Source organism: Aedes albopictus, chromosome 1 (genome assembly GCF_035046485.1).
Source record: "Aedes albopictus strain Foshan chromosome 1, AalbF5, whole genome shotgun sequence".
Taxonomy (NCBI): Eukaryota; Metazoa; Arthropoda; class Insecta; order Diptera; family Culicidae; genus Aedes; species Aedes albopictus.
The window spans coordinates 230,251,363-230,266,191 of record NC_085136.1 but is presented as its reverse complement, the minus strand read 5'-3'; the positions used below and the strand labels follow the sequence as shown (position 1 = coordinate 230,266,191).

The following is a 14,829-nucleotide window of genomic DNA, read 5'->3' as shown; positions in this document are numbered from 1 at the left end:
CTCCAGGAGCTCATCGGGAATTTCCCCAGGAATTCATCCAGCAGTGAAATTCTTCAAGAAGTTCCTAGGGAATTGCAGTGGCATTTTTTCGGAAATTTCTACAGAAGTTTCTCTGGAATTTCTCGAAGAGATCCTTGGGAATTCCTCCACGAGAACCTCGGGAATTTCTCCAGGAGTTTCTCGAATATTCCTCCAGGAGTTCCTTGTGAATTTCTTCAAGAGCTCCCCGGGAAGCCGTTCTCCGCGAATTCTTGAAGGAGTTTTTCGAGAATTCCGTCAAGAGTTTCCGGCAATTGCTGTAGGTGTTTCTCGGAAATATCTTCAGGAAAATAATGCTCCCTCTTTTATCTTTCTCATTCTCGTTGTTGTTTACGAGAGTGAGTGAAAAAAAAGAAAAAGCTGCGCACGCTAGAGAAACTCATCCAGGCGATCATCCAGAATTATTCCAGAGGTTTCTCGAGAAACTCTTCAGGAGTTCCACGGGAATTCCTCCAGGAGTTCTTTGAGAATTCCTCCAGGAGTTCTGAAGAAAATTCTTATGGAATTCCCGAATTCCCGAGAAAATCATAGATCCGAGAAACTACCGAAAGAATTGTCGACTATCTCACGGAGGAATTCCTGATGAAAATCTGGAAGAATTCTGAAGGAACTTCTGGAATAGTTTTTGTGGAAATTTTGGAGAAATGATCAAACAATTCCCGAAGAACTCCAGGAAAAACTCCTATAAAAATTACCGAGGAACTCCCTTAGAAATTCTATGACAAACTCCTGCAGAAATTTCTGAGAAACTGCTGATGCAATTCTTGAAGGAATTTCTGGGGAACTCCTGGAGGATATCTTGGGGAGCCACTGGAGAAATAACCGACGAACTCTTGGAGATAAATAAAAATAAAAAAGAAAATCGGGTTAAGTACGGTTCCTTTGAATTCCACTAAGAATTTGCATCCTTTGACAGATACGTATTTCGACCTCAACTGTAAGGTCGTCTTCAGTGTCTTGTACTTGACTCGACTTGAGTCGAGTCGAGTCAAGTACAAGACACTGAAGACGACCTTACAGTTGAGGTCGAAATACGTATCTGTCAAAGGATGCAAATTCTTAGTGGAATTCAAAGGAACCGTACTTAACCCGATTTTCTTTTTATTTACAGATATTCCCCTAACAAGCCCAGGTTAATCATCATCACCTCTTAGAGATATTTCCGAAGAACTCCTGAAGAAATTTCTGAGAAACATTTGGAAGATTTCTTAGGAAATCTTGATAAATATGCGATTAACTCCTGGAGGAATCACCGAGGAAATCCTTGAGCAATTTACAAAGATCTCTCGGAAATTCCTGATGAATTCCCGAAGAAATTCCTGCTGCAATTCCTGAGGAACTCATGGAAAAGTTCTCGAGAATCTACTGCAATAGTTACCAAGAATTTTCTGCAGGAAGTCTTTGAGAATTTCTGACGGAATTTCCAAGGTAATCCTGAAAATATTTCCGAAAAATTTCTGAGGAGCTTCTAGGAGAAATCCCGAGAAAATCTTGAAGAAAAGGAAAAACAATAACAGCAAACAGTTGGAGCTATTTAAGAACGAATTCTTGGAAGTTTTTCAAAAAGTGTTTCCAGAGGGATCCCAGAACATAGAACAATCTTAGATTATAGTTATGCAGGGACCTCAAAATGAACTACGGAAATTCCAGAACGAATCTGCAATGGGAATCACGAAAGAACTTCCGGAGCTTTCTGGGAACTTGAAAGGAATATGGAGGGAATATTCTGTATGTAAACTTACAGAATATTCCCCTAACAAGCCCAGGTTAATCATCATCAGGAATATTCTACTGTAATGTGTGGAGGGATTTCAAAAGAATCCTGTGATTTAATAAGAGAAATACACTATCAACTGTTGGAAGAATGGGTGATGCTGCTTGTGAAATCCTCATAAGAAATCTTTGGAAAAAACTTTGGGGCTAATGCATATTGTGATCCATATTTTTTCAGTTTTAAATTTTAGAACCTCGAGCAGATTAAAACAAAATTTAAAACTCAGCATTGCGGACGGCCTAAGTGCCCCAAACGTGGGACCGGATACGGAAAATCAAACGAACATTTTTAGGGTTCCAATATTTTTGTTATATTGGCGCCCAACGTGGGGAATTGCGCATGTCCAAGGTTCCAATGCATTTCTGTTATTTTTTTTTGTTCCTCAAGGGCATGGAAGACGCAATTCCTGAATGTTTGTACTGTAATATTTCTTGAGGAATCGACTGTTGATCTTATGTTTTGAGGTTATGACTTTCAGTCTTGGAAGAAAAACTCAAAAACGGATTGTTAAGTCGGATGAAGACTTAACAATCCGTTTTTGAGTTTTTCTTCCAAGACTGAAAGCCATAACCTCAAAACATGTACTGTAATATGTTCATTCGAACTGAACGAATGGGATCAGAATAGCTTGACTTTGTAGTTAAAGATGTTACTACAAAGCTATGAAAGCTGTTTTAATATAGTGCTACAGCTATTATGAAACTCCACACACTACAAACCACAGACAAACTGGCCGACAATATCTCAAAACCCGCCACAGCATTGAAGCCTAAATGTGAATCAAGGTAAAGAGTATAATTTGCTATGATTGAAATGAATGTTAATAATGTATATTTTTTTATCAAAATAATATGTCTCCACCTCTTTCCTCGCCTGTCTCTCGCTCACAAAAAAAAAATATGCGGCTCTCCTCCACCAGACCTGCCGACATCTTTGCCTGTATATCTCCGTCGACAGTTATACAGATGAAACTGTGCACTGCACCCTACCAAAAAAAAAATCAAATTCTATCAACAGTTTTTGTTGGAGATCATAACATCCTTCTGAATAAATTTGAGCACGAAGTAAAAGAATAAAAAAAAATTACAGCTTTCATAATCCACCAAAAATGCAATACAATCTGACATTCTCTGGTTAGGTGTAACAGCAGTGTCACATTACGTGCACCATAGGCATAGTTTCAAAATGATAACGAAAATAGCTCCAATTGAATAATTATTTTGTGTTTCTCTTCCAATCTGTCTTCTTTCACTGACTGTTTGTAGATCATTATTTCTCATTATAGTTTTGGCCGACTGCATTTTGCACGAACGTCCTTCTGCTGAGTACGAAAGAGTCTGGTGAGACAGAGAAAGAGAGAGCTTTAAGAGTCATGCCTTCCCAAATTAGCTTTCCTGCACCGAAACTGATTCCAATCGCCATCGATTCCTCAGACAGAGCGGTATCCTTGATGAGCACAGAAACAAAACATCGTTTCAATCATACCAAATTATAGTAGCCTGACTGAACTCGGCCGTTAGAAGCCAATGAGTGAAATTATGATCAAGTCACGCTCTTCTCAACGATGATTGATCAAATCCGGAAGTAGCACGATCGCCTTGAAACTCGGGAATCACCTTACCTAAAACCCTATTCGGTTCTATATTTATTATTTCCAAATCCAGTTCCCTTCGCTTCCTTCAAACTCCCTGCCAATTTAATGTTCAAAATATACGTAAACATCAATTTAAAATAAAACTTACTCACAGCCCCCATCTGACTAAAGTTTTGTTTCTGTGTTCTCAAGGTTGCCAACTTGGAAGCGACGACGACGACGAAGGTACCCCACATGTGAGCGAGAGATAGACGCGTGTAGGCAGGAAGACGATCCACCACACAAGGGTAGAATCCAAAAAAAATCGAACCTAAAAGTGAAGGGTTCACTAGCTGGTTTGCTCGTCGACCCACAGGGTCAGCCACAATCACCGCCTTTACAATTACGCTAACGACAGCGGCGGCGACGACGACGACGACGACGACAACGACGACGATCAGGTCAACCAGCAGGAAACGGCAACCCAATGATGCCCTGCTTAGAAAGGTGCATCAACGTGACACGACAAATCGCCGCGGACAGCTAAGAGCATTAGCATCGACGACGGCGCACAAAGGTCACTCCAATCTCCAATAGAGCAAACTCGGGTGAAGAGCGAAACGCTCATCGAACGATCAACGCTGCTTAAGTATAAACAAATTGATTGAGTGATCTTCCGTTGCCTAAATAGACTGAAATTAGTAAAAAAAAATCGTGATGGCGCCGTTACCGATCATCAACCTCGAACCGAGCGAGGTCAAGGAAATCTTCTGGACCAAAGTGCAGGAGCCGACGTCTCAGCGCAAGCTGATCCTGGTGATCGTCTCGATTGCACTGCTACTAGATAATATGTTGTACATGGTGATCGTACCGATCATTCCAGACTATCTACGGTACATAGGAACGTGGGGACCGGAGGAACCTCTTAATACGAGCGCCCCAACGACTGTTTTTACGCCACATGCCCACGCTCACAATGGGCAGGACTCCGCCACGGGAGTTCTGTTCGCGTCCAAGGCCATTGTGCAGCTGATGGTGAACCCGTTTTCCGGGGCGTTAATCGACAGAATCGGGTACGATCTCCCGATGATGGTCGGCCTGCTGATCATGTTTTTGTCGACGATGGTGTTCGCCTGCGGTAGAAGCTATAGTATGCTATTCTTTGCCCGGTCTCTTCAGGGCGTTGGATCAGCGTTTGCGGACACTTCGGGCTTGGCGATGATTGCCGATCGGTTTACAGAAGAAGCGGAACGTTCCAAAGCACTGGGTATTGCACTGGCGTTCATCAGTTTTGGATGCTTGGTGGCACCGCCATTCGGGGGAGCTTTATATCAGTTCGCCGGAAAGGAGGTTCCTTTCGTGATCCTAGCGCTGATATCGTTAATGGATGGATTCATGTTGCTGCTAGTGATGAAACCAATTAAGGAAATTTTGGCGGAAAGACAAGAGGTTAAGCAGGATACCATACCCATTTGGCGGCTATTGATGGATCCGTACATTGCGGTTTGCGCTGGCGCTCTGACCATGTCTAATGTAGCATTGGCTTTCTTGGAACCCACCATTTCGCTATGGATGGAAGATACGCTAACGAACGATAACTGGAAGATCGGCATGGTGTGGCTACCGGCATTCTTCCCACACGTGATCGGTGTAGTGATAACGGTTAAGATGGCACGAAAGTATCCGGAAAAGCAGTGGGTTATGGCAGCAGGAGGTCTAGCCCTGGAAGGTCTCTGTTGCTTCATGATTCCTTTCAGTTCATCGTACATCGTTCTGATGATTCCGATTTGCGGTATATGTTTCGGAATTGCGCTTATCGATACAGCATTGCTTCCAACACTCGGATACCTTGTGGACGTCCGATATGTATCTGTCTATGGTAGTATATATGCAATTGCCGATATCTCTTATTCGATAGCATACGCCGTGGGTCCAATCATAGCTGGCGGAGTCGTAGAAGCAATTGGATTCACTGCCCTCAACTTTGGCATTGCCTTCTCGAATCTACTGTACGCTCCAGTGCTAGGTTATTTGCGCAATATCTATGACTTCAAGCACTTTGAAAACGAAGCAAACGTGCTGATGGGAGATCCTCCGACCAAAGAATACCAAACGTACACTATGCAGGACCAACAAGCGGTCGGAACAGAGTACAAAAATCACCTGGAGTACGGCCGGCAGCAAGACGACAGTGGCTACCAACAGCAGCAAGAAACAAATATCGATCAGGGCTACTCGCAGAATGGAAGCTACGATCAGTATCAACAACAGCCGGGTGGTTACCAAAACTACCAGCCCGGATACCAGGAGCAAGGTGGAGTCTATCAGCAGCAGCAGTCATCGAGACATCTTCCACAGCAACCGGTGGCTAATCCGTTCCGGCAACAGGAACAGCAGCAGCAGCAGCAGCAGCAGCAACAAGCGCCATCACAACCGCGGATCTCCAATCCGTTTAGGCAAGGTTTTTAAATTGTTCGTTGTGATTGTTCCCTGTTTTCTTTGTTCATCCTACGGTGCGTTAGTATAATGTATAGAAATAAAATGGTTTTAAACAAATGGGATGAGCGCAAGATGGTACGAAACAAGTGATGAGAGGGTTGAAAAGGTGTGCAGGAATGCAGTTCAAAACTGGAAAAGCGATGCGTGCAACATGTATTGTTGAGTTGAAAATTCGTAGGATTGTATAGTCGCTAAGTGTTAAACAGATAACTGTGTACCCAAATTTGTCAAGGGACAAACAACCGTCATCGATTTCTCGATATTTGCAGTTTCTTTTATCGTAAATATTATTGCAATATCTCATGATAAAGTAGGTTTTGCATATGTGATGATTTGACGATGATGGTCTTTTACCCCTAAGACATAACTGTATTATTCACTCGAGCAAAGAGAAGACGTATGCAAAAGGTATAGACGAAACTATATGAATATATTTAAAGAGATTAAGGCACTACCACCTAAGGACCTAGTTGATAGAAGCCCTGCAGGTGCTCAGCTTGTTCCGAACTGCATTGGTATCATAGACATATCAAACCAAGGTGAAACGCTCTATTCGATGCAGAGAAGCCAAGTCTTGGGCGCTATTCGCATGGCATTTCAGTTTTAGTAAGCTTTTTGTTTTTGGGGATCACCCAAACGTATTCTTAACATATGATACAACCAAGGTAGAACGATACATATCAGAGCTTCGGCTCGCCTGAATTTACCAAAGTGATATTATATGATGATTATTACTTTTAGTACTTCAGGGCGCAACAGCGGTATCCTCTAACAAGGACGTGCTCCATTTATCGGAGACGTTTAGCTGCGGGGATACCGCATTATCTTCTATACAGTTTTAAGTAGCTAGTAAGTGATAGGGTCTATAACATATACAGAATTTATCAAATTATCCGGAAGGTAATACAGTACTGCATCAACCGATAAAACACAACCGCGCGTAACATAACATATAAGTTCACAGCAGCAACAACTCGAATCTTTGTGTAAATTATTCCTTTTTTCGGTTCGACCACAAGTGTGTGAAACAAAAGGAAAAAAACGATCTCTAATGATATCAATTAAAATAGTTAAATCAAATGACAACGGTGGGTTGGCGTGGCGACTGTCACGCGTCACCACCACCCACGTGTATTCGAACAATTATTATACAGAAAAAGATATTGTCATATACTTAAACACATAAAAATATTACATATACACTGCTAAAGATGATGTATTTATTAGGAAATCCACTCACCCACAATGCAAAAAGTGCGGTGACGCAATTTCACCAGCACGAGAACCTGAAATATCGCAGTCATATCAATTTTACACCAAACAAACAAAACCTTAAACGACTCACAGCGGACGCAAACCCCTTTAAAAAAAATAAGACTGGTAAATTTACGTTGATGCTTAGTACTTTAAGTTTCGATTGGCTTGATGGGCGTGTAACCATGCTTAAGTAGAGTGTTGAGGAGTAACGAAATGAGTGCATTTTTTGTAATTAATATCTTCGACGATCAATGTAGCGAAGAGTAAAGGACAGTTTGAAAAAAATATGTCGCACACAACACAACGCGCTGCTCTAGCCCTGGAACACATATTGTCGCGCGTATCTTTTATTCGAATTCGGCGACGGTTGTACAGCCGTAGTGACACCCGCAAGGCAAAACAAAACGAAAATATGTTCTTTCCCAAAACAAAAGCACGCGCGCGTTTTGCGAAGTGACAGATGTTTTTGACTATATTTGAGATGAACGGCAATAAGATCACTGAGGTGAGTGTGCTTGCTGTCAAATTCCATTATAAAATTCCCTTAACGCTGTTATGATTACCGTCTTACCCCTCTGGTTCGACACGTTTTAATACGACACTTTTTAATTCGTACCCCGCTTATTCGACACATGTCGAATAAAAAAGTGTTCAGATGTCACAGCGATGTACAATGTAAATGCAAAACAGTTTGTTATTGCGCTTATACTCGCACCCGCAGCAGCTCCTCTTGCAGCCGCTAATTTCGGAAGTTCTTATTTGGTGCTATTCAACACCCAAACCGCCTGGAGACGAACCGGGATGAACTGAAAATGGCAACAACCGTAAAAAGATCGAGCTTTTCATTCGCGCCACCGCAATATTTGTTGAAATTATGTTTCATAACAAATCCAGAAATCAAAACAAAAACAAAAATAGAGTTGCCAAATTTCAATGAGCATGGTGGTGTAGAGTGACCAGTTTGTCGAATTAAAAGTTTACCCCGGTTATTCGACAGCAGTCGGTGTCGTATTAGCGGGGTAATACGGTAGTAACTGTAACAAGAAACGCAATCGTATTTATTATGCGCGACTGTAGAGCCAACTTCGTCTGAGAAAAGTGCAAAGAATTTTGAGATTTTTTGACGAAGATTTTCCAAGCAACGCGCAGCGAATGTTTTGAAAATCTCTTCGTTTATTTTGAACACTACAGGCATGGACTATAATTACCATATATTTCAAAAAAGTCTCGATACTTAGCAACTAACTGTCCTCTACTATTCACTACACCCTCAATTAAGAACGTCTCTGATGATAACCAAACTAGCCAAGGTAACTTGCTTTTGATTAAATTTGATTTGATGATTTGATCACAGACAAACAGACGTAACACTTCGAACATTTTTCGATTCAAATCATAGTCACGAAAACATATTCGCCCAATGCTAAAAGGCCTATGTTTGGCCGACCACCAAGTAGGTGGCGGTAGTGAGCAAACGTCAAACTCGAACAAAAACTATGCGAGCGCCACGGTTGGGCAGTTGGCCAACTGTCAAATTTTGAAAAAGACCGTTAAACCGGTGTACGATGGGAATTATCAGAGTGTTACGTCTGTTTGTCTGTGATTTGATGATGCATAGCGTTTAGCAATTTTCTTACGATATCAGTTCATTTGTGTAATACAAATAACGCTTCCTATTAGAACGGTTCAATTTGAAAAAATTGCATTATTACATTTGATTTAACATGTTTTCATTCGAATTCTTGAAACAATGATCAGTAATGCCATAGCAATTTTGTTTTCATACTAAGTACTACACAAACAATTGCAAGTTCAACATAGATTTCAAAGATGATTGACTGTAAAACTTTAAAGCATCTAAAAATTCCTACTTGAACTTGCACAAACAGCCCCAAGTAATATTTTGATTACCAATTAGTCTTGTAGAGATTTTGAGATTTGTTATAAAACCGAATATCCTTTGTTTTGGTTTTAAGATGGTCCTTAGACCACTTCTCCTTTATTTGACAAAAAATGTTACTTTGGAGTAGGTACGCGTTTCAGTTTGTATTGTAATTTTACAATAAGGGCGTTCTGAAATTAGCTCTAATTGAAAGAAAAATAGTTTGATTGATATTTTATTCCAAGTAAAAAAGGAATCTATTTCTTAAATGCATCATTCTGCAGGAGGTTAACTTCAATCTTATCTTTTATGATTTCCAAACTTCAGCACATTGTCAATCATCATTTCAGGCTTTATTTAGGTTAGGTTCGCAAATGCCAAGCATAAACCGTCTTTCAAGCAATTTGAGTCTTTATTATTTTGCTTCAAGCTAATTCTGTACGGTTCACTGAAAGACGCACAAATTATATGAAGAACAACGCGTTGAACAGACGTTTTCTGAGCAGGTATAGTAAAGCAAGTAGCAACTAATCTTCAGATAGATACTCAACCCACTAATCCGCAGTAGTGAACGAAGCGACACGATTTTATGAATATGATAATCCAAAAGCAATATTGATACAAAAACAAGAGCCCATGTTTTTTAATGGAAAAAGAAGAAATAAGTCACGATCATATAAATCCCAATGCATAGTTTTCTTCCAACAGTGTATGATTTCATATCAATAAAAATGTTTATTAGATTTTCTTTTAATTTGATCAGGATAATAGAATCTTGACTTTAGTGAAATTCATGCGTGAGAACAAGGAAGTGTGGAACTCCTGGAATATCACCAATTTCGAACAAAAACGGGTGATACCGATTATTCCAACTATCCGAGGAACTCCTTATAAATTTGTTTGGGAATTCGCTTGAAGATTTTTTCCAGAATTTGTTCCGCAATTCTTCTGAGCATTTATCTCGAAACTCTATCCAAGATTGCTTTCTTGAACTCCTCTTTGGATTTCTACCGCAGTTGTTTCCTTATAATATTTCGTAGTTTTCACAAAATTCTTCTAACGATTTCTCTCCGAGTTGTTTCTTAAACTCAGTAAAGGTTTTGTTTTCCTGGCGGTTTCCCAATTTTTTTAGGAGTTTCTCCCATTTCTTTCGTATTTCCTTCCGAATGTTTTTTTTTATGTTCCAACCGGAATTTATGATAGTTGTTGCAGGGAATTCTGCCAGAGTGTGATCCAGTATTTCTGCACAAGTTTTTCACGAGGTCTGAGCTTGAGTACCTCGCAGAACATCTTGAGATTTTTTTTCGAAATGCTTACAGAGTATCGTCACCTTATTTTTAGGAAATCGTTCTAAAAGTTCTAAAATTTGTTCAACGTTCATCAGGAACTTTTTAGTGGTTTTCTAGGATAACTTGTCAACAGTTTCTCCCGGGATTTTTTTCAAATTTTTTTCTGGAAAATTTTTCGGGATTTCCATTGAGTTCCTCTCGGATTTTTTCTTACTGTTGTTCAGATTTTCTCCTGGAATTTTGCAAATATTATTTACACACTTTGTTACAAGATGTCCCAGTTTATCTCAGAATTCCAAAACCACTCTGGAGTTTTCTTCCATAGATCTACAGGAAGTGTCTTGCAAGATTTCAAAGTATTTCTTCCGATATTTCTACGGAAATTTCTTACAACGAATATTGTAGGTCACCTAGGAGGTATTCCGAGTAAAACTCTTGAAAAAACGTTGCAAGAGCTCTAGGAACAGCTATTCAAGAAAACCCCAAAAGAACACACAGTAGTAGGGATTCCGGTAAAAATTTCATGAGTAATCAGGGTGAAATTTCTTGAAAAAATCACAAAAGGTTCACTACTATAAATCCTGGAATCCACTATATAGCAAAGATTGAAGAAACCATTAAAAGAAATCTCAGGAAGAACTCTATGCTGCTGCAGTACTCCCAGAAAAAAAAAAACTCCTATAGAACCCCTGAAAAAATCTTGGGTGCAAGTTCAGGACAAATCCTGAAATACTTAGGAGACACACCTTGAGAGCAGCTCCGCAAAGACCGGGAGAAATTTCAGAAGAAATCACATTTGAAACTTCAAGAAAAATGCCGCAATAACGTTTAAGAAATACCCTGAGAGAAACTATTGTGGAAATTCCAGGATACACTTTAAAAGAAGCTCACATAATTATCTTAAGAAATTACCGCATCCGTGAAATATTCACAGAGAAACTTCTGTAGAAATCCCAGGTTTAAATCCTAGGAGAAATTTCATGTAAGTTGAGTGAAACGCGGGTAGAACTCTGGAAAAAAAATCCGTGAGGCCCTCTAAAAACAAAAGCGAGCAACCTCTGCAAGAAATTCTGCAGGATCCTCGTGAAAAACTTCAGAGGAAATCGTTCGGAATTCAGGAATTCGGGAACATTCTCAATCACTTGGGGATCTAAGTACTACGAGCTTCACCAAAATCGCTACAGCTTAAATAATATTTTGGTGACCAATTAGGCTTAAAAAGGTTTTGAGTGGCGGTTCCTAAAACCTAATACCTTTTATTTTGGTTTTATAATGGCTCTTAGATCCTTTTTAGTATATTTGACAAATCCCGGAAATTGGAATTCCATGGGATTATTATGGAGTTCCGGAAAGATTCTTCAGTCCTTAAAAGGCTTCCGACAGTATTTCGAGAAATTCCAATGTCATTTCGTGTGGTTTAAATAGTTTTGACTGGCAATCTATGCAAATCCATAATTTTGAAAAACTTGTTGATGAAACTTGCACAAGATAGAGTTATTGCTTGTTTCTTGAACATTATTGCATTATTTTTTGAAATTGTTTACGTATAATAATGTTCGAAAATTTTGTCTCAGTAGATGCTCTAGCTTTTCATCATGACTGTACACAGGGTGAAAAAACAACGATCACTTATTTTTAAAGCATGATCATCAGTTAAAAAAACTCGGTCATGATGTTAAGAACAAATTCAATAACGGATGTTCAGCAAGGTTTGTGGTTCTCACCAAAATTTAGAATCGAAGAAAAATGCTGTATGTATTTTTTTTCCTTACCTTACTACCAGCAGTAAGAGAAATTAGAGTTTGAATGAGTAATAACTGCTTAGCTAGAATACTATCCTTAAAGAAATTAAATATTTTGTTGTTCCGTTTTAGATTTATTAATGTGCAAAGATATGGACAAATCAAATGTATGGTTATTATAAAAAAAATGTATTTTTCAGTTAATATCTTAAAACACTATTTTGACTATAATATTGAGAATTGTTTAGGGTTCCAATATTTTGATGAAACAGATACAAATCCACGGCGTGCCTGGCTGGTCACTACTTATCCCTTTTCTACATATAAACGGGATTTGGGATATTTTTCATTAAAATTTGCGTTTTATCGACAACCTAATACTTTGCTGCACAAAAAATTGTAAAAATAAAAATCAAACCATTTTAACCAACCTTCATTAACTCAAACTGAATGAATAAAAAAGATATGTTCTTTTAATCATTATAATTTATTGCAATTGACCCTTCTCACAACAACGGAATGGACTAGAAATGTTACAGCTACCTTAAAATCACCGAAAGAACCGATCAGTGTTACAAAAAGACTTTCTCATTTATCGATGTTCGTGACATAAATCGTGAAAAGAGTTGTATTGTTAAATGTATTGTACAATTGAAACAAACATAAAACTAATTACAAAAAATACAGCATCTTAACAGGATAATCTTACTTATAGGCTCTATAATTATTATTAAAAATACACTTGTTAGAATGCAAATCAACCAAACCTAAATAGCTGTAGAAAATGACCACAACATTAATAATTACTCACATTAACCCACACACATCTCTACTACATCGAATAAAAAAACGTCAAGCTCAGTTTCCACTACTCTAGTCAAACGCATCTACTGCCCCTAATCTGTGCTACACGTCCATGTTAACATTGATTCACTTACTCACATACACCAATTCGCTCATATCACAAACAATGTTCCTGTCGTTTCAAATCCAACTACATTTGCAAACTATTTGCCTTTTATGCACTCTATAACAAACGCTATCTCTTTCTTGTAAAATTGTTCACACATGTTGAAAACCTGATCACTTGTGTAAAGTTCTGTGCTCTTTATAATAGACTTTAGTTAAAGTGAAATTAAAATTGTAACAATTTAGGAAATATATGTACATACAAAATCAAACATGAGTCATAATGATTAAGGTGCCGGCACGTGTAATACTAATCGTAAAAATGCAAACGTAGCTGAACGAACCCTAGACGAAGTGCTCTCGGACCGTTCACCAACGGTGGTGGAGTTCCAGACAGACAAGGGTGATGCGAAGTTGAAACAAACATATAAAAAACACAAAACTCGTAATCATAAGAATCATTTCATGTTACATGTCACTCGCGTCAACACCGATAGGAACAAAATTCATTTCTTCATCAGTGGTGGAAATTGCTAGCAATGGGTTCAAAACTCACGCTTTCGCCAGATTGACAAAAAAAAACAAATAACCGGCTTTTATTGACGTAGGAAGTACGCAACTGCTGTAGAATGGCGTAACAATTAATGCATTTTAACAAACAAACACAATGTTAACCCACCCCTTAGCTCCCGCAAGAATCGCAATTATCACGTCTCGAAATGTACAAGTACATCTGGGCGACTTTTAGTCACTATCATCTTCATCTGCTCTCATCATAGTACTCGGTTAATCACGTAAAGCAAACTCACTCACAAACATGATCGAAAGTATTATCAGAACCACATCTGCATATCAACACTTATACAGAAGCGGAATAAAATACAAAATATTACAAATTCAATATAGCTGTTCTTAAAACGAATTCGATAAGGAAACATATTACAACCAATCCGAGTAACGTGCTTGAGAAGAAGACAGTGAAAGAATGGTGAAAAAGTTATAGTTCTATGAGATAAACAAAAAAAAAACTAACAAACAATATCATATAACGAAAGAGTGGGAGTAATCACGCTGCACATATAGAAAAGAAAACAAGAATGACAAAACAAGCATGGCCGAGTAAGTCGCTGCAGGAGAATTAGGTCGCGTAAAGTGGAAATATGGAAGCGGTATGAGAAAAGTACAGAAGTCTGGACGGAAAAAGCATTGTAACGATGTTGATACGAGAGAAAATGATTATAGAAATAAAAATTTAGTTCAACATGAGACGTTTCGCGCTTTTTTTATTACCAACAATACACAATCCTTGATCAATTCGCCTTGACGGAGGCTCTCTGAGAGAATTGCGCTGTGCGTGAAATCAATTTTTTTTTAACATGGGAAAGGATAGGAGCTGCATTTTCAAATGCTTCTAAAATATTTTAGAGACTTCAGATTGAAAAAAGTGTTAATGTTTTGCAATATACTTTCAATTAGCTACATTATAACTGGTTTTAGACAAAAGTTTTTAAATCACAATGTTATGTTTATAATATAGCGTATCAAAATCTCATTCGATAACATTAAGAACGTTTTGCTTGAAAAAAAATCCATAAAGAATTATAAGCATTTGAAAATGCAGCTCCTATCCTTTCCCATGTTAAAAAAAATTGTTTTCACGCAAGCGCAATTCTCTCAGAGAGCCTCCGTCAAGGCGAATACCATGGTATTGGAAGTTTTCAACATTCTCCATTGCTTGCCCACCGAACGTAAAGCTGGGAGAGGTGATCGTGTTTCCATTCAACGAAATAGTCTTGTTGAGGTTGATGGTCAAGCTTGATTTTCCAGGGTGCAGCGGACACGGTCTCACAAAACAGACAAGATAA

At 38.7% G+C, this 14,829-nt stretch overlaps 2 protein-coding genes across 3 annotated transcripts in view; both read left to right on the top strand.

The window, feature by feature from the left end:
• Positions 1–14,230, top strand: part of LOC134283918 (vesicular acetylcholine transporter) — an 87,008-nt gene extending 72,778 nt beyond the window's left edge. The window contains exon 2 of the mRNA XM_019706807.3: positions 3,600–14,230. Within this exon, the coding sequence (XP_019562352.3) occupies positions 4,104–5,855 (1,752 nt within the window). The 5' untranslated portion in view covers positions 3,600–4,103 and the 3' untranslated portion in view covers positions 5,856–14,230. The remainder of the gene's footprint in view (positions 1–3,599) is intronic.
• LOC109430731 (choline O-acetyltransferase) overlaps positions 1–14,829 on the top strand; it is a 171,547-nt gene that overhangs the window by 72,773 nt on the left and 83,945 nt on the right. The window lies entirely within an intron of this gene.